This window comes from Trachypithecus francoisi, unplaced genomic scaffold, assembly GCF_009764315.1.
Source record: "Trachypithecus francoisi isolate TF-2019V2 unplaced genomic scaffold, Tfra_2.0 Lachesis_group1, whole genome shotgun sequence".
Taxonomy (NCBI): Eukaryota; Metazoa; Chordata; class Mammalia; order Primates; family Cercopithecidae; genus Trachypithecus; species Trachypithecus francoisi.
In genome coordinates this window covers 2,956,277-2,981,042 of record NW_022681454.1, presented here as the reverse complement: position 1 = coordinate 2,981,042, position 24,766 = coordinate 2,956,277, and the positions used below count along the sequence as shown (strand labels likewise).

General features: G+C 43.7%; 1 protein-coding gene across 12 annotated transcripts in view; it reads right to left on the bottom strand.

Annotated features, from left to right (window-relative positions):
* ADD1 (adducin 1) overlaps positions 1 to 24,766 on the bottom strand; it is a 94,759-nt gene that overhangs the window by 50,879 nt on the left and 19,114 nt on the right. For 11 of the 12 annotated variants that reach the window (XM_033213520.1, XM_033213523.1, XM_033213525.1 and 8 more), the window contains exons 2-3: positions 6,950 to 7,164; positions 18 to 180 (exon numbers count right to left, since the gene is read on the bottom strand). In XM_033213520.1, the coding sequence (XP_033069411.1) occupies positions 18 to 180; positions 6,950 to 7,144 (358 nt within the window). In that variant the 5' untranslated portion in view covers positions 7,145 to 7,164. Of the gene's footprint in view, positions 1 to 17; positions 181 to 6,949; positions 7,165 to 15,543; positions 15,857 to 24,766 lie in introns of those variants that run through there. The other variant, XM_033213521.1, reaches the window with a different exon arrangement.

The following is a 24,766-nucleotide window of genomic DNA, read 5'->3' as shown; positions in this document are numbered from 1 at the left end:
TATCAGGAACTACTCACTCATGTTTAAGGCAGCCATCCCTCCTTGCGGAGCTGCTGGGTAGACATTTGGTACATTCGTGGTCATAAAATCTGCAATCTGCTGTAATGCCAATAGGCCTGTGGGGTTCTTCCCCTTCTTAAATTGCTCCTGTATCATTGATTCCAATTCTTCACAGAAAGCCTGGTAAAAAATATTAAAACACTGAGATAGCATTTATTTTCTGTTTCTTGGGCAGAGGGTCAGGAGTAGCTATCACATAGACCAATTTTTTGTTTTCATCCAGTGCTGGAAAGGCAAACGGATATTCTCACACATTACTGCTGGGAATATAAACTGGTACATTCTTTTCTAGAAAAAATTTATTACAATAAAAGCTTAAAACTCTGAACAGGAATTCTACTCTTAGGAATCTATTTTAAGGAAACAGTCAAGGAAATGCTCAAAGACTGATTCATTTGGATGTTCATTCCAGCATTATTGATAAAAGGGAAAAACATCCTACATTTCAATCAACAGAGGACTGATAAAATACACTGGGAATGCTATGCATGCGTTCAACATGGAAAGCTAAAATATTCAACGGCATAAAATTGCTCTTGATATATGTTTGAGTGACAATGTTATCAAGCAGTATAACCACTCCTTATTACAGCAAATACATACCTAAAGATAGAAAAAGATTAAAAGTAAATACATTAGCTGGGCGCAGTGGCTCATGCCTGGAATCCCAGCACTTTGGGAGGCGAAGGCAAGTAGATCACCTGAGGTTAGGAGTTCAAGACCAGCCTGGCCAACATGGTGAAACCCCACCTCTACTAAAAATACAAAAAATTAGCCAGGTGTGGTGGTGGGCATCTGTAATCCCAGCTACTTGGGAAGCTGAGAAAAGAGAATTGCTTGAACCCAGGAGGCAGAGGTTGCAGTGAGCTGAGATTGCGTCACTGCACTCCAGTCTAGGCAACAGAGCAAGACTTTGTCTCAAAAAAAAAAAAAAAAGTGAATACATCAAAATGTTCATTGTAATCCTTTTAGTCATAGAATTATTAGTAATTTTTCATATTCTACTTTATCCTTTGCAGTACTTTCTTCAAAATACTTTTCAAATTAGTTTTAAATGTGGGAAAAAAAAGTTAACATCCATCCTTTATCAAATAATACTAAATCAGGCAAAAAAAAAAAAAGTGCAATTGGATTGATGGTGATTTTAACAGAAAATCACTATTATAACAATACAGATAATTTATATTCCCTACCTGCACTAAAATAATTTTTTCACATACCCTTAAATGAAATAAATATCAGCCAGGCGCGGTGGCTCACGCCTGTAATCCCAGCACTTTGGGAGGCCAAGGCGGGCGGATCACAAGGTCAGGATATCCAGACCATCCTGGCTAACACAGTGAAACCCCGTCTCTACAAAAAATACAAAAAATTAGCTGGGCGTGGTGGCGGGCGCCTGTAGTCCCAGCTACTTGGGAGGCTGAGGCGGGAGAATGGCGTGAACCCGGGAGGCGGAGCTTGCAGTGAGCCGAGATCAGGCCAGGGCACTCCAGCCTGAGGGACAGAGTGAGACTCCGCCTCAAAAAAAAAAAAGAAAAAACAAAAGAGGCCGGGCGCGGTGGCTCACGCCTGTATCCCAGCACTTTGGGAGGCCAAGGCGGGCGGATCACGAGGTGAGGAGATCGAGACCATCCTGGCTAACACAGTGAAACCCCATCTCTACTAAAAATACAAAAAATTAGCCGAGCATGGTGGCGGGCACCTGTAGTCCCAGATACTCGGGAGGCTGAGGCAGGAGAATGGCGTGAACCCGGCAGGTGGAGGTGGAGCTTGCAGTGAGCCGAGATCGCACCACTGCACTCCAGCCTGGGCGACAGAGCGAGACTCCATCTCAAAAAAAAAAAAAAATATTGTCAAACAGTTATACATGATATCCAATATGAACATGTAAATTCACTGGATGTTAATCCACATCAAATTTACTTCTAGTTTGTCACTGCTTGAGCTGAAAACATATTGCAGGAAATTGCCAAGAGACAATCTAAGAGTACCTATCACTTGGGGGAAGCACACAACAAATACATGTACTGCTGTTAATTAAGGGTACAATAGAATGTGTCAAGAGCCCTCTGAGGACCCCCTATTTACCAAACCATGACAAGTAATGTCACAGATCATATTCTGTAGTCATCCATGAGGAAGGGAAAAGCTGAGAAGTACTCTGACTGCAAGCAAAAAATAAAGAAAAAAAGCAAAACATGGTGATTATTTAGCTATCTTTGTTATCAAAGCACAATGCAATGAGAGAGAAAGAGAGAGAAAGGGAGATATGTGCAAATACAGATAGGCCGGGCGCAGTGGCTTCCACCTGTAATCCCAGTACTTTGGGAGGCCAAGGGAGGCAGATCACTTGAGGTTGGGAGTTTGAGACCAGCCTGGCCAACACGGTGAAACCTTGTCTCTACTAAAAATACAAAAAGCCAGGCATGAAAGCTCGTGCCTGTAATCATAGCTCCTTGGGAGGCTGAGGTAGGAGAACCACTTGAACCCAGGAGGAGGAGGTTGTGGTGCGCTGGGTATGGTGGTGCACACTTGTAATCCCAGCTACTCGGGAGGCTGAGGCAGGAGAATCGTTTGAACTCTGGAGGTGGAGGCTGCAGTGAGCCAAGATCATGCCACTGTACTCCAGCCTGGGTGACAGAGTGAGACTCCATCTCAAAAAAAAAAGAGAGAGAGTAAAGAGATACAGATGGCATCTCCTGAACATCACTGACAGTGCTGGTCACAGGGAAAGCAAAAGCTAAAGCTCCTTGCCTTCAGGAGCCCTCAGTCTGAAAATTCAAAGGATCTATTTCAATGGTTTTCAAATCCACATACAGATCTGGGGAAAGTTCAATTTGACACACACTACTAAGTACCAGGGTGCAGTTTTAGGCGCTAAGGATATACATACTGATAAATAATATGGTCCTTGCCATCCAGAAACTTAAAGCTTGGTAAGGAAGACATAAAAAGAAGAAAACCACAGTACGGGAGCCCTATGCATAAACAGCATTTCAGATGACCTGTACGTGCAGAAAGGACATGTGGCACAGAGCTGAGCTTAGTCCTGAGTGAGGGCCTGGAGCCACCAATCTGGATCTTAACGTCTGGCTCCAGCCAGCTGTCACTAGCCTAAGGACCTTGTGTGTGCCACTTTGATCATAACTCTTGCTGGTTCAACATCCATACTCTCAGCTTGGGACCCTCCCTACCTCTCTGCTTTTGGACCTTCTCTCCTCCAAAGATCCTGGCACCCAACCCACCTCAGGCTCCCACGTCCATGGTCAGCACTACACCTGCTCATTCCTAGTAACCATGCCCCCTCTTCAATCCCAAAGCCAAGTATGCGCCCTGCAACCACCCCCTCCTAGCATCCAGCTCACTTTCTTCCATCCATTTATCACCCTAACACCTTTTCACCTTTGCTCACCTCCCCATTCTGAAGTCTCTCACTGGCTTAGATCCATTGTAATGATTACATTGTAATCACTTTCCTGCTAACACCTCCAAATCTACCAAACCATCTGGCAAAACCTCAAGCCCCAGGCTGGAGTTCAGTGGTGTGATCATAGCTCACTGCAGCTGCAAACTCCTAGACTCAACTGATCCTCCTATCTCAGCCTCCCAAAGCACTGGGACTACAGGTATGAGCCACCACGCCCAGCCTTGATGGTTACTGTATTCTAAACTGTCTGTGAGCAAGAACTTTACTCTCTTCTCTCTGCATCCCCAGTGCCTAGAACAACACCTGGCACACACTAGGTGCTACCAGTTTCTCAACTATCCCAAGTCATTTTTACTTAGCTTCTTGCTGTTTTCATGTAAGAAAACTGCTCGAGCCAAAAGTCCAGGTGTTATCCTGATTCTTTTTTTCCCTTTCACTTCTTCCATCCCATCCATCAGCAAGTCCTATTGACACTACCTTCAAAATGAAAGCCATACAAATCTACCTCTTCCTCCCTCTACTATGCCATCTTGGCCCAAGCTGCCATGATCTCTCATTTGGAAGACAGCTTTTTCTCTTGCGCCAGCCAATTTTTACTCTAAACCAAACCCAGATTAATTTTCTTTAAAATTCTATTTGTCCTTTCCCTGTCTGCAGCCCTCCAATGACTCTGCCACACACAGAATGCAACGGAAACTCTCAATCTCAGTAAACACGGCCTTCCAGGATCTGCTCCCTCCTCTCTGCAACTTCACTGCACCTCACTCTGTCACTCCCAGGCTGAACCACATTGTCTGTCTTCTGCCTCTGTGGGCTCATCAAGCCCATCCCTATCCTAGGAATTTCATGTTAGCTGGTTCCTCAGCCGGGAACATTTCTCCTTTTTTTTTTTGGAGACAAGGTCTTACTCTGTCACCCAGGCTGGAGTGCACTGGCACGATCACAACTCACTGCAGCCTCAGCTTGAGTGAACCTCCCACCTCAGCCTCTTGAGCAGCTAGGACTGCAGGGGCACGCCACCACACCCAGCTAATTTTCATATTTTTTGTAGAGATGGTGTTTCACCAGGCTGGTCTCAAACTCCTGGGCTCAAGTGATCCACCACCTTGGCCTCCCAAAGTGCTGGGATTACAGGCATGGGCCACCATGCCCAGCCAAGCACCCACACCCGGCCCCTGATTCTTGAAACACTGGCTCCTTCCTGTCATTGAGTTCAGATTAAACCTTCCCACCTGAGAACGGCCTTTCTGAGAGTGTCACACTTAATCTAATCGTCCTACTACTGTCTGCACTGCCCTTCTGCTTGTTCTTTATTGTTTATTTCCTTCAAAGAGAGCGTAAAGACCGAGACTTGACCTGGGTAGCTACACAAGCAACATTCATGTCGAAATTCGCCAAGCTATATACTTAAGATTTGTGTGCGTTATGTAAGTTACCCCTCAGTAACAACAACTAAACAAAATCTACTCAAGGCCTTGTATGTCTAGTTTACTGCTAAATCCCCAGTTCCTTAAACAGCACATAAGAGACGATCAACATCTTTTTTTTTTTTTTTTTTTTTAAGAAAATCAGGCCGGGCACGGTGGCTCACGTCTGTAATTCCAGCACTTTGGGAGGCCGAGACGTGGATCATGAGGTCAAGAGATCGAGACCATCCTGGCTAACACGGTGAAACACCGTCTCTACTAAAAAAAAAAAAAAAATACAAAAAACTAGCCGGGTGACGTGGCGGGCGCCTATAGTCCCAGCTACTCGGGAGGCTGAGGCAGGAGAATGGCCTAAACCCGGGAGGCGGAGCTTGCAGTGAGCTGAGATCCGGCCACTGCACTCCAGCTTGGGCGACAGAGCAAGACTCCGTCTCAAAAAAAAAAAGAAAGAAAGAAAAAAAAGAAAATCAGGCCAGGTGCGGTGGCTCACGCCTGTAATCCCAGCACTTCCGGAGGCCGAGGCGGGTGGATCACGAGGTCAGGAGATCGAGACCATCCTGGCTAACACAGTGAAACAGTGAAACCCCGTCTCTACTAAAAATACAAAAAATTAGCCAGGCGTGGTGGCAGGCACCTATGGTCCCAGCTACTAGGAAGGCTGAGGCAGGAGAATGGCGTGAACCCAGGAGGCGGAGCTTGCAGTGAGCCCAGATCGCGCCACTGCACTCCAGCCTGGGTGACAGAGCGAGACTTAGTCTCAAAAAAAAATCAATGATTTTCTGCCAAATGACACTCCCCTGATACGAAGGGGCATAGCAAGAACAAACCAGAAGAAGGGACAAAAAAGGATGAAGCATACACAAAGGCAGCAGCATCAACATAAGAAAACTATGCAGATACAACTACTTGACTGAAAGGTGCAATCTGGAAAACACTCAGTTGGGCATGACTATGACTCAAAATGCTGACTCTAACTAAAGGTATCAATCAACAAGCAGGTACTGTTAAGGCCTACTATATACCCACGACTGAGCTAGGGTTTTTTTGGTTTCTTTTTGAGACAGTCTCACTCTGTTGCCCAGGATGGAGTGTACTGGCACAATCTCTGCTCACCGTAACCTCCACCTCCCAGGTTAAAGTGATTATCCTGCCTCAGCCGCCTGAGTAGCTGGGATTATAGGCATGCGCCACCACACCAGGCTAATTTTTGTATTTTATTTATCTATCTATCTATCTATCTATCTATCTATCTATCTATCTGAGACGGAGTCTCACTCAGTTGCCCAGGCTGGTTATTTATTTATTTGAGACGGAGTCTCACTCAGTTGCCCAGGCTGGAGTGTAGTGGCACAATCTCGGCTGACTGCAAGCTCTGTCTCCCGGGTTCATGCCATTCTCCTGCCTCAGCCTCCCGAGTCACTGGGACTACAGGCATCCACCACCACGCCTGGCTAATTTTTTTTTCGCATTTTTAGTAGACACAGGGTTTCACCGTGTTAGCCAGGATGGTCTCAATCTCCTGACCTCGTGATCTGCCTGTCTTGGCCTCCCAAAGTGCTGGGATTACAGGCATGAGCCACCACGCCTGGACAATTTTCGTATTTTTAATAGAGACAGGGTTTCACCATGATGGCCAGCCTGGTCTCGAACTCCTGACCTCAAGTGATCCACCCACCTCGGCCTCCCAAAGTGCTGGGATTACAAGCGTGAGCCAACGCACCCAGCCTAAGCTAGGTATTTTTTAAATTGTAATTTAAAAATTGCCCCAATATATAGAGACCCTCTGGAAAAGTCGCAAGAGTAAAAAGGAGAAATTAACACTTCCTATCCTTTACAACACTAAAGATCTTTCATATATGTTGTCTGATAACATGAACTAAACTGAATTCTTTCAACAACCATATACATATACTCAAGGCACTGATTTCCTGTGATAAGATCAATGAACTATGCCACTTATACAAGAGGGCATAAGACCTGAAGTATGAGAAAAGGAAAGATAACATTTGGTCAGAGAAAAGATTTCTCTTCTTACAGGGCTTTGTAGAATCATGGACACCCTTTTCTTTTGCTCCATCATGTTGAAGTCTTGGCGAAGGTCTGGTGCCATGTTCCTCTCCCTCAAGTACTCTGGGTTGTTCTCATCAACCCGGTCGAAGTACCTCTCCTTGTGAGGAGCTGTGGTTGGGGGTGGTGAGGTCACCACCGCGGCACGAGAATCACCATTCATTGTACAATCTTTCTAGGTTCCTACAGAATCAAAATAGAAGAAATTATTGTTTTCAAATCAATGTCTAACAGTGTTTCATGATGAGCACATGAGCTTGGTAAACACAGTCTTCAACAGGAGGATGCAATGACCAACTGACAGTGGAAACCATGACCTGTGAGGCTTCTTTGTGGCCTCAGAGGCACATGGCTGATCCACCACCTCCCACCCTCCCACTAACCAATGGTATGTTTTGTCCTAGCCATTGTTCCAAAGAAGCGAACAAGAGAACAATCTAACAAAGCAATTAAGTCCTCTGAAAAATCCAAAAAGAACTAAACAGTAAACTTTTGACCACGTGATTCTTTCCAGACATGATTTGTCCCATACAGACAAGATCTGCACAGTTTATTCCAAAAGAACTTGATTTCTGATTTTTTTTCCCCATAAGGTACCAGCAGTGCTTTTGCAAAGGATCCCCCAAACAGATCAACAGAAGAGAAGCCGCTCACACACAACTCACATAATGGTAAATGTTCCTCCCTAACAGCTCCTTTCATTGCAGGTACTGGCAATGTCAAGATGCTCAGTTTGTTAATAACATAACATGCCAAGATGGCTCAAATTTAAAATTATGTGAATACGGCTACTGACATTACATTCTTTTCTCGGGGACAGGGGAACAGGGTCTTGTTCTGCCACCAAGGCTGGAGGGCAGTGGCCCAGTCACAGCTCATTGCAACCTCAACCTCCCAGGCTCAAGTGATCCTTCCACCTCAGCCTCCCAAGCAGCTGGAACTACCAGCGTGCACCGCCATGCCTGGCTAATTAAAAAAAAAAGTTTTGTAGAGATGGGGGTATCCCTGAGTTGCACAGACTGGTCTCAAACTCCTGGCCTCAAGCAATCCTCTCACCTTGGCCTTCCAAAGTGCTGGGATTACAGGCATGAGCCACCACGCCCTGTTAGCTTTCAAATGTGCACATGAACCACCTGGGAATTAAATTAGTACACAAATTAAGATTCATTAGGTCTGGAGTGGGGCCTGAAATTCTGCATGGCTCATCAATTCCCAAGTGATACCAATGCTGCTGAACTTGAACCACACTTTGGACAGCAAGCCTATAGAGTAGAGCTTGTTAGGCAAAAAAGATATTTTTATTGTGGAACCAACAGCCAAAGAATCAGCTGAAGAAATTAGCTTTTTTTGTTTAAAAAAAGATCAATTTGATATTTCTGTTCTAAATGTGAAAGATAAAAATATGCTTAAAGTGGCAGTATTTCTTTTTTTCTTTTTTTTAATTTATTATTATTATTTTTTTTTTTTTTTTTTTTTTTTTTTTTTTTTTTGTTGAGACGGAGTCTCGCTCTGTCGCCCAGGCTGGAGTGCAGTGGCCAGATCTCAGCTCACTGCAAGCTCCGCCTCCCGGGTTTACTCCATTCTCTCGCCTCAGCCTCCCGAGTAGCTGGGACTACAGGCGCCCGCCATCTCGCCCGGCTGATTTTTTGTATTTTTTTAGTAGAGACGGGGTTTCACCATGTTAGCCAGGATGGTCTCGATCTCCTGACCTCGTGATCCGCCCATCTCGGCCTCCCAAAGTGCTGGGATTACAGGCTTGAGCCACCGCGCCCGGCCTAATTTATTATTTTTTTGAGACAGTCTCACTCTGTCGCTCAGGCTGGAGTGCAATGGCATGATCTCGGCTCACTGCAACCTCTGCCTCCCAGGTTCAAGTGATTCTCTCCTGCCTCAGCCTCCCGAGTAGTTATGATTATAGGCGCGTGCCACCACACCTGGGTAAATTTTTGTATTTTTAGTAGAGACGGAGTTTCACCATGTTGGCCAGGCTGGTCTCGAACTCCTGACCTCAGGTGATCCGCCCGCCTAGGCCTTCCAAAGTGCTGGGATTTCAGGCATGAGCCACCGCGCCCAACCACTACTTCAAGAACTTAAAGGCAAAACATGAAAACAACTGGGAACTAAACATCAAAACAAAATAAATGAACTAACGACCTCAGTGGGGACTCTTTTTTCTCTTTGTTTTTGAGACAGAGCCTCATTCTGCCACCGAGGCTGGATTACAGTGGTGCAATCATAGCTCACTACAGCCTGGAACTTCTGGGCTCAAGCAATCCTACTGCCTCAGGCTCCTGAATAGCTGAGACTACAGGCCCACATCGCCACATCTGGCTACTTTTTTTTAGTTCTTTGGTAGAGATGAGGTCTCACTATGTTGCCCGGGCTGGTCTCAAACTCTTGGGTTCAAGTGATCCTCCTGCCTTGGACTTCCACAGTGCTGGGATTACAGGCATGAGCCCAGCCTAAGTGGAATCTCTGAAACTTACTCTTCTCTATTTATATCCTTTAAATTGTTTAATTTAATCTGGCTACTCAATCCATTTATTGTAAACCTTCCGAAAGAATGACCAAAGAACAAAACAATAAGTTATCTGGCAATATTTCATCAGATGTAATTGAAGGTGAACATTCTGAGCCAATAATAAAAATGTTCTGCTTCAGTGTTTTTTTTTTTTTTTTTTTTTTTTTGAGACGGAGTCTCGCTGTGTCGCCCAGGCTGAAGTGCAGTGGCCGGATCTCAGCTCACTGCAAGCTCCGCCTCCCGGGTTTACACCATTCTCCTGCCTCAGCCTCCCGAGTAGCTGGGACTACAGGCGCCCGCCACCACGCCCGGCTAGTTTTTTGTATTTTTTAGTAGAGACGGGGTTTCACTGTGTTAGCCAGGATGGTCTCGATCTCCTGACCTTGTGATCCGCCCATCTCGGCCTCCCAAAGTGCTGGGATTACAGGCTTGAGCCACCGCGCCCGGCCTCTGCTTCAGTGTTTCAAAAAAAAAGACCAAAGAAAATCACTGAGTCCCAATTGTAAACCATCTTCATCGGTAAATAAGGATATGAGGGTATATTTTAGAGGTAACTATAGCTATTTCCTGGTTCCCAGAAGATAATGAAAGATAGGAATCTTTGTAAAAACAACATATTTGAGATAAAGCAGGTATTACTTTCCCCTAGTTACAAATTGCTGTGTGAATGGGATAAGATAAAGACTGCACGCCAGGTATATACATGCTCCATTCCAATAAGGAAGTCTATAAACTTAAATCAAAATCAAAGTATACACATTCTGAGCCCAATTATCAAGATTAAGCACAATTCTACTTTGAAGTACAAACCTGTCCTTCATTTTTATAAATTATGGCTTCAGGTTTCATCAACTTCATTTTCAAGTAAAAGCTCTACAAAGAAATTATTATTTGCTGGGCATAGTGGCACATGTCTGTAATCCTGGCACTTTGGGAGGCTGAGGCAAGTGGATGCCTGAGCTCAGGAGATTGAGACCAGCCTGGGCAACATGGTGAAACCCCGTTTCCACTAAAAATACAAAAATTAGCTGGGTGTGGGGGTGCGCGCCTATAATCTCAGCTCCTCAGGAGGCTGAGGTACAAGAATTACTTGAACCCGGGAGGCAAAGGTTGCAATGAGCTGAGTCGTACTGCTGCATTCCAGCCCAAACAGAGTAAGACTCCGTCTTAAAAAAAAAAAAAAATTAAAAAGTTAAAAAGAGAGAGAGAGAAAGGGAAAAACATGCAAAAAGCAAACTTCTGGAACATTTTTCGTAATATCTTAAAATAAATTTAAACTAATAAAATAAAATAATTTCAAAAGTAGGAACAGGTCAGGTGTGGGGGCTCATGCCTTATAATCCCAGCACTTTGAGAAGCTGAGGCGGGAGGATCACTTGAGCCCGGGAGTTCAAAGCTGCCTAAGCTTACATAGTAAGGACTGCATCTCAACAAAAACATCAAAAAAATTAGCCAGGAGTGATGGCACATGCCTGTAGTCCCAGCTACTCAGGAGGCTGAGGAGAGAGGATCACTTGAGCTGGGAGGTCAAGGTTGCAGAGAGCCATGAAGGCACCACTAAACTCCAGCCTGGGTGACAGAGCAAGACACTGTCTCAAATAAATAAATGTAACATAAACATTAAAATCTGCTCAATACAATATCATGTAATTATAGAGACTCTTTAGCATAATACAGATAAAAGAGTATAAAACATATTAAGGGGAAAACTATATTTCTTATTCTATTATGTAATGCTATAATTATACACTGGCAAGATGATATAATGGCAAATAAGTTGGAATAAATTTGAGTAAGTTGATTAAAGTACGGATGAATGTTTCTTTATCTCAGTATTCTATAATGTTGCTTTAATTTTACTTATGTAATACATTTTAAGGTTTCACCATCAACAATATATTGACAGTTACATTAACGAAATCTTTGGGAACAATATTTTCAAATAAACAAAGACAACAGAAAACAAAAGTCTGGATGAACCATGACAAATAAGTATGACCTGCCCAAGTGACACCTACTTCCTCCACATCTCCCATCCCCCCAGATGTCACTCAAATCCAAGTCGTCATCACTCACCTCCCTGGACACTCAACGGCCTCCTAATTGGTTTCTCTACTTCCAGCCTCTTAACAACCCCCACAGCAATCCATTCTCTAAAATTTGGCCCTAGAGAATTTTAATGTAAGTCAGATCACGTCACTCACTCCTCTGCTTAAAATCTGAGAACTAATATGTGGACCTCAGTAGGATCCTGGTTGAAACAAACTGTAAAATAAAAATCTAAAAGTGACATTTGAGACAACTAGAAATTTGAACACTAGCTAGATTTTGATGGCATTAAGAAATTAGTTTTACATTTTAGGTGTAGTATTATTATGATTATATTAGATACAGAAATGTTTCTGGATAAAATGACATCTGAAATGCGCCTAAAACGTATGTGGGGGGAAGGGGAAGTGAAGTTACACAAGACTAGCCATGAGCTGATCACTGACGCTGGATGAAGATTGGTGCAGAACTCATCACACTGTGCTGTCTACTTCGTTTGTGTTTGAAACGCTCCATGATTCTTCTTGCTCTCAGAAGAAAGCACCTCCAGACCTTACATGAGCTGGTCTCTGCCTGCCTTCAGATGAAGATATTTCAGCATGCTTTTTCAGACTGATACTACTGAGATCAGGATGAACAGCTATCTAAGATTAACATCCCTTTTTTAAAAATTTATTTCCATTTTTATTTAATGTTTCCAAATTTAAAAAGTCAAGACACTTACACCAACTATCTTAAATGACATAAAAGCAATTCAATGTGTTTAACAATCATTCTTCCCCTTCAGTTCTGCTGCTTTTGGTATGATCGACAGGTAAATTGGATGGCATGTGCCTGGTTAGAAAATGTCATCTGTTGGCCAGGCACGGTGGCTCACGCCTGTAATCCCAGCACTTTGGGAGGCCGAGGGGGATCACGAGGTCAGGAGATTGAGACCATCCTGGCTAATACAGTGAAACCCCATCTCTACTAAAAATACAAAAAAATAGCCGGGCCTGGTGGCGGGCGCAGGTAGTCCCAGCTACTTGGGAGGCTGAGGCGAGAGAATGGCGTGAACCCAGGAGGCGGAGATTGCAGTGAGCCAAGATCGCACCACTGCACTCCAGCCTGGGCGACAGAGTTAGACTCCCGCAGAAAGAAAGAAAGAAAAGAGAGAAAGAGGAAGAGGAAGAGGAAGAGGAAGAGAAAAAGAAAGAGAAAGAGAAAGAAAGAGAAGAGAGGAAAGAAAGAAAGAAAGAAAATGTCATCTGTTTACAAAAACCGGAATGCAGCACAGTTCCTATTTTGTCTGCAGTCACTTCACAAACTACTTATTTTGATTTTTGTTTAGGAGGCACATGGAACTGAAAATTTTAACTGCCCAATTTTATTCAACTACCCCACAAAAAAACACAAATGACAATCCTAACACTCTTCAATCTTTGGTGGGTTGAGATAGTAGACATTATTTGTTATCTTTAGTAGATTCAACTATTTAGCCTGAAAATGTTAACTTTTTCTCTTAACAGAGATAAATCTCCTTAGGGCCTTTCCTCTAATTTTGCTAGACTGGGTTCCAGGTGCTTGGTGAAGAACCCCTCATGTGATATTTGAAGTATGAAAACTGTAAAGTACCCTGTTGCATTACACAAATTCTTGCTAGCTGGACAGACTAAGGACAGTTGGTTTGCTAAATGGCATTGAAGAAAATCCTGACGGAACAGCACTATTTAGTCCAAATAACATCCCTTTTCTAATGTCCCAGAAAACACCACTCTGCCTAGTACATTATTTACTGACCCGGAAATAACAAAGTACGGTACGCTGGAATATTTTTCTTAGCAGACGTACTGTAGCCCCAGGATGATCCATCTTTATTAACGTGTAACTAAACCTCAGGTCAGAAACCAGACAAATGTTTGCTTCTCTAAAATATATAATGAGGGAATTCTGAAACTTTTGGACAGATTCAATTATTTATTGGCATCTCCCTTCTGGCACAGACATCTTTGCTAATGGTAACTATTCCCAGCATTCACATGATTTACTTTTGAGTCCCTAAAGCTGGAACATGAAAACCTAAGGCTGCAACAAGGAAGAAGAGAGCCAAGTGAAAAAGGCCTGCTAGAGGACCCAAAGGATCTTGTCCATTAGAATGCTCTTTGATTGTCAGCTAATAATGAATTACTGCTCCGTGGGAAAAAAGTCAGGAGATAATGAAAGTGGTATCCCCTGCTAGTGCCTTGGCCACCTGGCACCCAACTCCACAGAGCCTTTGGAATTGTCAGTAGGAGACCAAGAAGAGGGGTGATCTCTACAGTATCTTCCCTTATTTCTACTAACTCCTGACACACAATATATTTGCACTGGAGACACTTTCCACATTACATGCAAGGCACCAGAGATTAAAACATACAAAGAGTAGCAGATGACAGACAAAATTCTCTTAGTGCATGACAGAACTCTACTTACAGTATATCAGCAGGGGAAAAGTGTCCATGTGTGGGAGGTAGAAAGAAGTGAGAGAAGATGTTATGAGTTGAATTGTGTCCACTCTCCAAAATTCACATGTTGAAGCCCTAACCCCCAGAGTTCTACAGAATATGCCCTTATTTGGAAATAGGGTCGCTACAGATATAATTCATTAAGATGGGGTCCACAAGGCAGACCTAATCCAAAATGACTTATGTCCTTATAAAATGGAAAATGTGGACAAAGAGACACACACAGGGAGAACTAAGTGTAGATGAAGGCAGAGGTTGAGGCAGTGCTTCCTCAAGCCAAGGAATGCCAAGGACTGCCAACTACCGAGCTAGAGAGAGGATGGGGCCCATTTTCCCTCAGTCTCGGGAGGAACCAGCCCTGCCCACACCCTGATCTTAGACTTCCAGCCTCCAGCACTGTGAGATGACACATTACTGTTGTTTAAGCCCCTGGTCTGTGGCACTTTGTCACAGCAGCCCTGGGAAACTCATACAGAGGGGCTGTCAGGAAAGCTTCACAGAGATGATTTCAGAGGTAAAACATGTGTCTGCCAGGTGGCTTGGGGAAGGCAGCAGTCACCTGGTGAATAAACACCTGTTGAGCTTTAGGGAGTAGCACAGAAGAGACAGCAGAGTGAGTGCAGTCAACCTTCCTCTGATTTTACACACAGTGCGTGGCACCCAGCAGGTGTTCCACATATTTTTAATGACCTAATTTAACTATTCTCTCTCTTCTAAACCTTTCAGCCCCCACTCATTCTCAATATCCAACTCAAATGCTTCCTGCTCTATGAAGGTTCCCCATGCCCGAAGCCTGGCACCTGGCCTCCTGTGTGTCAACATACACCATTCCCACCTCTCCCATGGCCACTTTCAAACGGGACCAAATCATATGCGGATAAATTATCTGGGTACATGCTTGCTCCATCACTGGTCTGTGGGCCTGTGAAATACAGGAACAATACATTTCTAACTCATGTTTGTACAAAGGCCCTGGGGGAGTGTTTTATACACAGCAGGGGCTCAACTGAGACTCTGTTTATTCCTGAAGTAAGGTATTTGCTACAAGGAACATCTAACTTCCCTGGGACAAAGGGCTCCACGAGGTCTGCATCCAAAATGAAACTGCATGGTCAGGAAATAGGCAGTGAAACAGAAGGTGGAGACTTCGCTGGAAAGAGTAGCGAGATTGTAAGCAGACTTGGGGGCTCCAACAGTGATGACTAAATCCAGTCAGAGGGCTGGAACAGTGTAGCAGTCAGCACACACCCTGGCCAGCACCCTGAGCAGAAGAGACATGGACACCCTGGCCAGAAATTCATTACAAACACTTGGAAACCTGCAATATTGGAAGGCTGCAGCACCAGCCAACGCAAAGGAAATCCCCGTTATCTACTGGCAGGAGGGAGCCCAACATCTGGCACTAGCTCCCAAATCAAACAGCACAAATGTAGTAAGTTCTAACCCCACACTGCTTACAGTACTAGCCTAAGGACGCGGTTCTCCACTACCCTAAAAGAGAACACCTACCTTATGTTGAAGGTTCTTCTTCACAGCTTTAGGCTGACTGAATGTGCCCTGTTTGGGACCTCAAAGCTCAGTAAAAGCCTTTAATTACTCTGATCGGATCATTTCTATTCCTGTGTCTCCGGATGTCCTCTTGCAGAAGAAGCTGCTCAAAAGGTACCTTTCAAATAATCACAGCTGAAGTTATCACTGTTTACTATGTGTGTATTAAGTCATTTTTTCTGCAGATAAGGCATGACACAGTTAAGCAGCCAGTCAACAATGGGGTTGCTGGAGTCTGAACTCGGGCTGCCTGGCTCCAGAGCTCCTCCTCCTGCCTCCACTTCACATTGACAATCAGGATGTCTCCAATTAGAAACAAGAGCAAAGCGTACAACTGAACCACAGCAAAGTGTCCCAGCCTACTCAAGTGGGTCCTCTTGCTTCCTCGCTCTTTAATGATGAATGGTTAGTTAACGGCTTCCCAGCCTAAATCATCCACATTTTATTAAGTCTTTTATACAATTATATAGCTGGTGTTTTTCTTTTAACTACAGCATTAATTAATCCTATGGTATATTATGAGAGATATTCCAGTTACTTGCTTAAGGTTGAGAAGGCAGTAAGAGGAGAAGCAAGAATTTGAAATTAAGACTGTGGTTTGGAGACTGCACTCCTAATTGCTTCTCATTAAACTGTGTTCTTGTTGCTGACAACAGGACTCTCCAGTCCAAGGGTCAGTACTGAGCCAAAAATCAGAGGTTGGTTTCACTCACTCCTGTAAAACTTCAACACGTATGGAGTTACCTCTCCTGTAAAATAAAAACAGCTCCCCTCCCAAACTCCAGACCTAATTTTTCCCAAACCCAGTTGAGGAAAATGCAGCTAGAAAATGTGAGGGATCCAGAAAAGTGACCATGAATTGTATAAGGACATTATGAAGACCACTGCAGAGAACAATGTTCTCACACACACTAATTAATCCCAACCACCCTAACAAGATGCCTCCATGTGCAGATCAAAGACTAACTCAGTGTTTTTGTGGGTTTTCTTTCTTTTTCAGACTGGGTCTTGCTCTGTCATCCAGGCTGGAGTGCAGTGGTGTGATCTGGGCTCACTACAACCTCCGTCTCCTGGGCTCAAGTGATCCTCCCATCTCAGCCTCCTGAGTCGCTTGGGACTACAGGGGCATGCCACCATGCCCAGAAAATTATTGTATTTTTTGTAGAGATGGGGTTTCGCCAAGTTTCCCAGGCTGGTCTTGAACTCCTGGGCTCAAGCAATCCACCCACCTTGGCTTCCCAAAGTATTGGGATTACAGGTGTGCCTGGCTCACAGTTTTAAGTTCCAGAGGTCTCACAATAAATAAATAGCTGGTTTTTTCAAAACCTAAATCCAAAACTACTTACTCTCAATGCCAAGCTCATCTACTGTACTGCAGCACAGAAAATCAAAATGTAAACACGGGAAGAGCTAGCAGGCACACTGGTGTTCTTCTGTCTAGTGCAGCACCATCTCCCCACCATTCAGCACAGAACAGGCCTCAATAAATATTTGGTAAATGAATGAATGATAAAAAAAACACAAAATCATTCTGTATTACTAATTTTCACAAAATTTGTTTTCATTCCCCCCAAAAATACTATTTAAAATAACCTCCAGGCCAGGCACAGAGGCTCACGCCTGTCATCTCAGCACTCTGGGAGGCCAAGGCAGACAGATCACCTGAGGTCAGGACTTCGAGACCAGCCTGGCCAACATGGTGAAACCCCATCTCTACTAAAAATACAAAAAAAAAAAAAATTAACTGGGTGCGATGGTGCGTGCCTATAGTCCCAGCTATTCCGGAGGCTGAGGCAGGAGAACTGCTCGAACCTGAGAGGCGAAGGTTTGCAGTAAGCCAAGATTGTGCTACTGCACTCCAGCCTGGGGGACAGAGGGAGACTGTCTCAAAAAAAATGAAATGAAATAAATAAAATAAAATAAAACATCCAGAATTTTCAGATGGCCCATGAACAAATATCAATCAGTATACTCTTAAACAAGTTTTTTCAAGAAGAAATTCCACAAAGCAGACTGCAGTTAAGATTTCAGGAGAGAAATCTAGGAGAAATAATTTTATATATCTGCTATCTCGCACTTAAGCAAATAACAGAACCCAAGAGAGACCCTGCTGTAGTTACTATACTAATTCACATATTCTGAGCCACATGTCCTGAACAATCCACATGTGGGAAAAAGCAGAACTTGACTTATCTTCTGGCAATGTCAGCTGCTTTCTCTATTTTTGCTCCCTCATTATACTGTTACTGTCCTTCAATTAATATAATATTTTAATTTTTTTTTTTTTTTTTTTTTTTTGAGACGGAGTCTCTCTCTGTCGCCCAGGCTGGAGTGCAGTGGCCGGATCTCAGCTCACTGCAAGCTCCACCTCCTGGGTTTACGCCATTCTCCTGCCTCAGCCTCCCTAGTAGCTGGGACCACAAGCGCCCGCCACCTCGCCCGGCTAGTTTTTTTTGTATTTTTTTTAGTAGAGACGGAGTTTCACCGTGTTAGCCAGGATGGTCTCGATCTCCTGACCTCGTGATCCGCCCGTCTCGGCCTCCCAAAGTGCTGGGATTACAGGCTTGAGCCACCGCGCCCGGCCAATATTTTAATTTTTTAACTATACTTTTGTTGAAGTGATTAAATCTTTCAAAATCTTTTTATTGAAACAAAATTTTTTTCTGAATTTTACTCTGTGAGAGTGGTTTGCTAAATAATGGTTTGAGTTGGATTTTACTTTTCTAGAGGGAAGGAGAAGGTGGGGAAGTTTGGCAGGATTGCAGATAAGGGAGATTAAAATACTGACCACAAAAAAACAGGCAGTTTTGACAGAATTTAATAATCAACAAGTAAAAGTTCCTAGTTGTGAAGTAGCTGGTTTATCTGGAAGACAAATGATAAAAGAAAGCTTTGAAAATTATCGTAAGGGCTCATAAACTGAGAACACCACAATGGGTAAATGTACTGAGAAAAATATATTTATTCTGTACACGCAAAGGCTGAATGAAACATGAGACACTTCATTAACTCTGAAACTTCTGAAGATGGTGCCAGGTTTTCCTTTTAGAGCTAGGCAGGAAGCATTTAAAATCACAAAAATAAGCCTAAGAAGACTTGCCAAAGGTATGTTCATTGAAAATTAATTATGTCAGCTGATGGAGACTTGAAAGTCTTTATGCTATCAAGTAATTATGAGTACACAAAATTTTAGACGGTCTAGTCTTCACAAAAACAAGGAAATACTGTCAGGCAGAAAAAAAAAAAAAAAAACCAAGAGAAAATAGTGTGTGTATGGTACCTTTTGTGGGGGGAAGGAAGAGAATAAGAAAAATATTCACATTTGCTTGTATTTGCATAAAGAAATGCAGGAAGAATATACAAGAAACTTACAATGGTGATTTACTTGTAAGGAAGAAGAGGGAGCTGGGTGGATAGGGACAGAGATGACCAGGAGATCCTTTATTGTTCATAGATACACACACACACATACATTTTTAAAGATTAATTTATAAAACGTAAATTTACAAAATAATAAAATTTGAAAAATGAAACAAGTGAGGCACAATGGGGCCCAGGAGTTAAAGTCCAGCCAGGCAACAAAGCAAGACCCCATCTCTTAAAAAACCAAAAACTCAAACCATTAAGAACATAAATAAAATAATAAGCATCACTGAGAGCAATAGGCCCCCCATTCCCTGCAGGCATCAGCTCCCACCCCACCTCCTGGAGAGGAGACTCCACAGGGAGCCAGGGACCCTGACCAGAAAGGGGAAGGAAGTGTAAACACCTAAGAGTGCTCATGAGTGTAGGGCCACCTGGCAGACGGGCACACAGAGCAGGACTCCAAAAATCTCCTGAGCTTGGCATCTCAGATGCATTCGAATAAATAAAATAATAAGCATCACTGTGGGTATAAAATGAACAGAGGACACTGTTGGAACACTGTATTTTCAGCAGCATAATGATACCAAACGTTTGTTTAAAGTTTTATATTTTACAATATAAATTCCTTTTTTTTTTTTTTTGAGACGGAGTCTCGCTCTGTGGCCCAGGGTGGAGCAATGGCACACACGATCTTGGCTCACGGCAAGCTCCGCCTCCCGGGTTCAAGCAATTCACCTGTCTCAGCCTCCCAAATAGCTGGGACTACAGGCACACGCCACCACGCCCAGCTAATTTTTTGTATTTTAGTAGAGATGGCGTTTCACCATGTTGCCCAGGCTGTTCTCGAACTCCTGAACTCAGGCAATCTGCCCGCCTCGGCCTCCCAAAGAGATAGGATTATAGGCATGAGCCACCATTCCCGGCCATAAATCTGTTATTTAAGTGTTTTAGCAGGATAGCCTTATCCTGATCTCACAGGTCATAAAATGTAGGTCCTCGGAGATTGTATCTTACCTTAAGGTAGAGATAGTAAATTAACCAAACTCTCTAGTTGACAATGTATGGGGGTTAAATGTGCCCCACATGGTCTCCAAAATGATTCTGTTCATATCAGAACAGAATCTTTTCTTTCTTGCTTATCTTTTCTCTGGAACTCAGTATTTCAATCTATAAACAGGCTGAAGTAGCCAGGCACAGTGACTCATGCCTGTACTCACAGCTACTTGGGAGGCTGAGGCAAGAGGATCACTTCAGCCCAGGAGTTTGAGATCAGCCTGGGCAACACGGTGAGACCCTATGATTTAGAAAACAAAAAACAAAACAAAACAAAAAAAACAAGGTGTAGTAATGGCAACCATGAGTGATATTGTAAAATCAAAAATGCTGTCTGGAAATCATTTAGAGTGTTTGGCAGACAGCAGACACTCACTGTAGGGTGGCTAAGATTACTGAACAAACCTAAGAACCAAGTATCCTGGCTTCCAAGACTATGAACTTTCCACAGCACCAAACTGCTTCTTGCAATGATTTTTACTGTCAGTGACAACTGAAAATTTCTGATCCCTGTCATAACACTTGGTTTCCAAAATATATTAAATACTGTTTCTCATATATGTAATTTGCTTCTAATTATTACTACCACTTTCCTATACTAACATTCAAATAATTTCTGAAGTCTTTAAAAATTCCAAGTAGGACCGGGCGCGGTGGCTCAAGCCTGTAATCCCAGCACTTTGGGAGGCCGAGACGGGCGGATCACGAGGTCAGGAGATCGAGACCATCCTGGCTAACACAGTGAAACCCCGTCTCTACTAAAAAATACAAAAAACTAGCCGGGAGTGGTGGCGGGCGCCTGTAGTCCCAGCTACTAGGGAGGCTGAGGCAGGAGAATGGCGTAAACCCGGGAGGCGGAGCTTGCAGTGAGCTGAGATCCGGCCACTGCACTCCAGCCTGGGCGACAGAGCAAGACTCCGTCTCAAAAAAAAAAAAAAAAAAAAAAAAATTCCAAGTAAAGCCTGGTACAGTGGCTCACAACTGTAATCCCAGCACCTTGGGAAGCAGAAGTGGGCAGATCGCTTCAGCCCAGAGTTTGAGACTAGCCTGAGCAATATGGCAGAACCCTATCTCTACAAACACAAACAAACAAAATACAAAAATTAGATGGGCATGGTGGCATGCACCTGTAGTCCCAGCTACTTGGGAGGCTGAGGTGAGAGGATCACTTGAACCCAGTAGAGGCTGTAGTGGGCCACGATCATGCCACTGCACTCTAGCCTGGGTGATAGAGTGAAGCTCTGTCTCAAAAAAATTAAAATAATAACATGAAAATTCCAAGTGATGGCCGGGCGCGGTGGCTCAAGCCTGTAATCCCAGCACTTTGGGAGGCCGAGACGGGCGGATCACGAGGTCAGGAGATCGAGACCATCCTGGCTAACATGGTGAAACCCCGTCTCTACTAAAAATACAAAAAACTAGCCGGGCGACGTGGCGGGCGCCTGTAGTCCCAGCTACTCAGGAGGCTGAGGCAGGAGAATGGCGTGAACCCGGGAGGCGGAGCTTGCAGTGAGCCGAGATCTGGCCACTGCACTCCAGCCTGGGCGGCAGAGCGAGACTCCGTCTCAAAAAAAAAAAAAAAAAAAAAAGAAAATTCCAAGTGATATTTGGAAGGGAAAATCATGAAAAGTCTTAATAGCCACAAATGGCAAAAAAAGGCCAAACATAAATTTAAACAAAGGAAAATTATGATTCAAATTGCATACATACGTATTAGTTCTTACTTATATGGCACCAAAATGGAGTCATTTCAATAGGCATGACAGTACAGAGGTAGAGGGGAGAGGCCACACTTTAGAAGTCTCTATAGTTGGGTCATGGAGAGAAGTGGCAGATCCCATGCAACTTTTCAAAAGCAATGGAGCAGAGTCAAAGGATAACAATCACTGTCATGGAGTCAGCACTCAGTCACCAAGTATCTACCAAGCACCAACTGTGAGGCTGCTATAGACCAGGCACTGCTCAGCAATCCAGATTCTTGGGGGACATCAATGAACAAAACAAAGATTTCTTACATTCCTGCAGGGTGGCCAGGCAGTAAACATGATACATAAGTAAATCACACAGTCTGTTAGAAGGCGACAAGTGCTATGGGTAGGGAACTGGGAGTCCACCGGGTGGGGAGGTGAGTCACATCATTAAGTACGAAGAGCAGAGGAAAGCTCCCAGAGAAGGGGACAGCTGAGGAAGGACTCATAGACAAACAGGTGGTGAGAGCACTGGGCCAGGTGGCCATATATCCATATATCCAGAAAGGCATTCCAGGCAGAGAGAAAGCTAGAGCCAAAACCCCAGGTAAGAACTGGCTTTTGTCTGGGAATGGGAGAGGGGAATAAAGCTGTCTGTTTATCATCTCCTTTCTTTAAGCATTGAGATAGTTCAGTCACATTTTGGTAAATAAGCAAAGATAAAAAGGTTGAGCATCCTGTTTAATTTTACAAAGAAAACTAGTGGCAGGGGTAGGATTTGAATCCATAGCTCCTAAAACCCTGGTTTGAACCTCTGAGACCCACTCCTCAGTGACGCTGGTTTCAATTCCTTCTGACCGCATTCACTTTACTAGCTCTCAGCAACATCTGGCAGAGCTGCTCCCACTTTCAGGAATCACTGTCCTCTTCTGGTTTTCAGACATCAGTTTCTGGTTTTCTTCCTACCTCTCCAGCTACTGCTGGGAGTCTCCCTTGCTGTTCTACCTCTTTTATCCAACTTCTACCTGCTGGGTGCCCAGTACCCTGAGCTGCTTCTCTTCCCTAGCTATCCCATTGCCTTAAGCCAGGGGTGTCCAATCTTTTGGCTTCCCTGGGCCACTCTGGAAGAACTGTCTCGGGCCACACATAAAATACACTAACGATAGTTGATGAACTTAAATCTCATAGTGTTTTAAGAAAGTTTACAAATTTGTGTTAGGCCGCATTCAAAGCTGTCCTGGGCCACACATGGGCCACAGGTTGGACAAGTTTGCCTTAAAGGATTACACTGATCCAGGTCCATCCTTGGCTCTAAACACCACCTCCACCAGTGGTTCTCAGCCCTCGCCATACATTAGAGTGACCTAGATAGCTTTAAAACAAACCATGGCTAGACCCAAACCCAGACCCACAGAATCCGAATCTCTAGGAATGGAGCCTGGGCATCAGCATTTTTAAAGGTGAGTCAAATGTGCACTCAAGAGTTGAGAACCACTGATTTATATACACTAATGGACCCCAAATTTTTATCTCTAGCCCTAAACTCTTCCAAGTCCAAACTTGTATGTCCAAATGCCGATAAAACATCTGTTTGAATCTTTAAAGTCCACTCAAACCTAACTTATTCAAAATAAGGCTCAATCTCTAGTCTTGTCTCTCTGCTTCTAAACTCGTAAACTCTTAATAATTCATTCTCCATAAAGGTATTACTATATTTAAATGTCACACCCTCCTTAATTTGGCAGTGGTAGTTCATGACTCTAATCCCAGCACTTTGGAAGGCCAAGGACCACTTGGGGCCAAGAGTTCAATGGCTTCCCACAGCCCCTAGAATAAAATCTGCACTCTTGACCCCAACATGCACGGGCCTTCCCAGTTCGGCCCCCAGCCCCCACGCTCCCTTGCTCACCATCTCCCAGACACACCAGTCTCCCTTCTGTCCTCAAACACCCCCAGTCCCTTCCTGCCTCAGTCTTTGTACTTGCTGTCCTCTCTGCCTAGAACAAATAATTTATTCCAGCTACTCTGAATGCTTTAGTCCTTATCAGTTTGGCTGCCGGTCAAATTTCACCTCTAAATTTTGAAGTCTGCTTCCCTGCCCACCCTATTTAGAATAGTCCCCACTCCCAGCTCTCTCAAATCACCCTGGACTTTTTGTGTTTTCTTACCCTTCAAAGCACTTATCACTATCAGGGCACAGACTCTGGAGCTAGACTGCCTGAGCTCAAACTCCAGCTCAGTCACTCACTGACTCTGTAACCTTGGCAACATTTCTTAACTTCTCTGGTGGAAGTTTCCACATGTGAATTATGAGTTTAATAACAGGTTAATGCATGTAAAATGCTTAGAGTAAGTGGCTGATAAATAGGAAGTACTTAAGTGTTAACTCTTAGTATTACTGTCAGAAATAAACTATCTCCCCCAGTATAATAAAACTCCCAAGAGGACAAGAAACTTGTCTGTCTTATTCACTACTATATTCACAGAGCTGTCACCATAATAGTCTCTCAATTAATACATATTAAAGAACAAATGCATTTCCAGATCTAACATTTTGGACTAAAAATGCTAATCTAAGTTTGGTTTCTAAAGGCACATGACTAAGAAAAACCCTTTGCTTTGCTTCATTCAATCACAACTGACGTCCCACTGAAGACACCCTTGGAGGACAGCGGCAAACTAAAACACTCCAAATTTCACTCACAAGTTCGCCACTCACAAGGAAATTCTAGACTGCAAATAGACAATCTGCATATCAAATGGGGTTTTGTATCTCTGAATTAAGAAGGTCTTATGTTTCCAAGAATTACGTCAATTCCCAAAGTTGATAAAGCAAAAGTAACTACTATGTCTGCCTCTTGATGGCTAGATTTGGAGACTAAAGCTCACACAAACAACTCCCAGAGGTAGGACAATAAGAAAAGAAAGAAAAGGAGATTTCTAGACCTCAGGCAAGTTGTAACTAAGTGAGCCTGGTACTACAGTGAAACCCCATAAAGACTGCAGGAAGACTCAGCTAAGTCAGGAAGCACAGGTTGACTGGACACAGTATAGAAAACTCTACGTAAGATTTTATA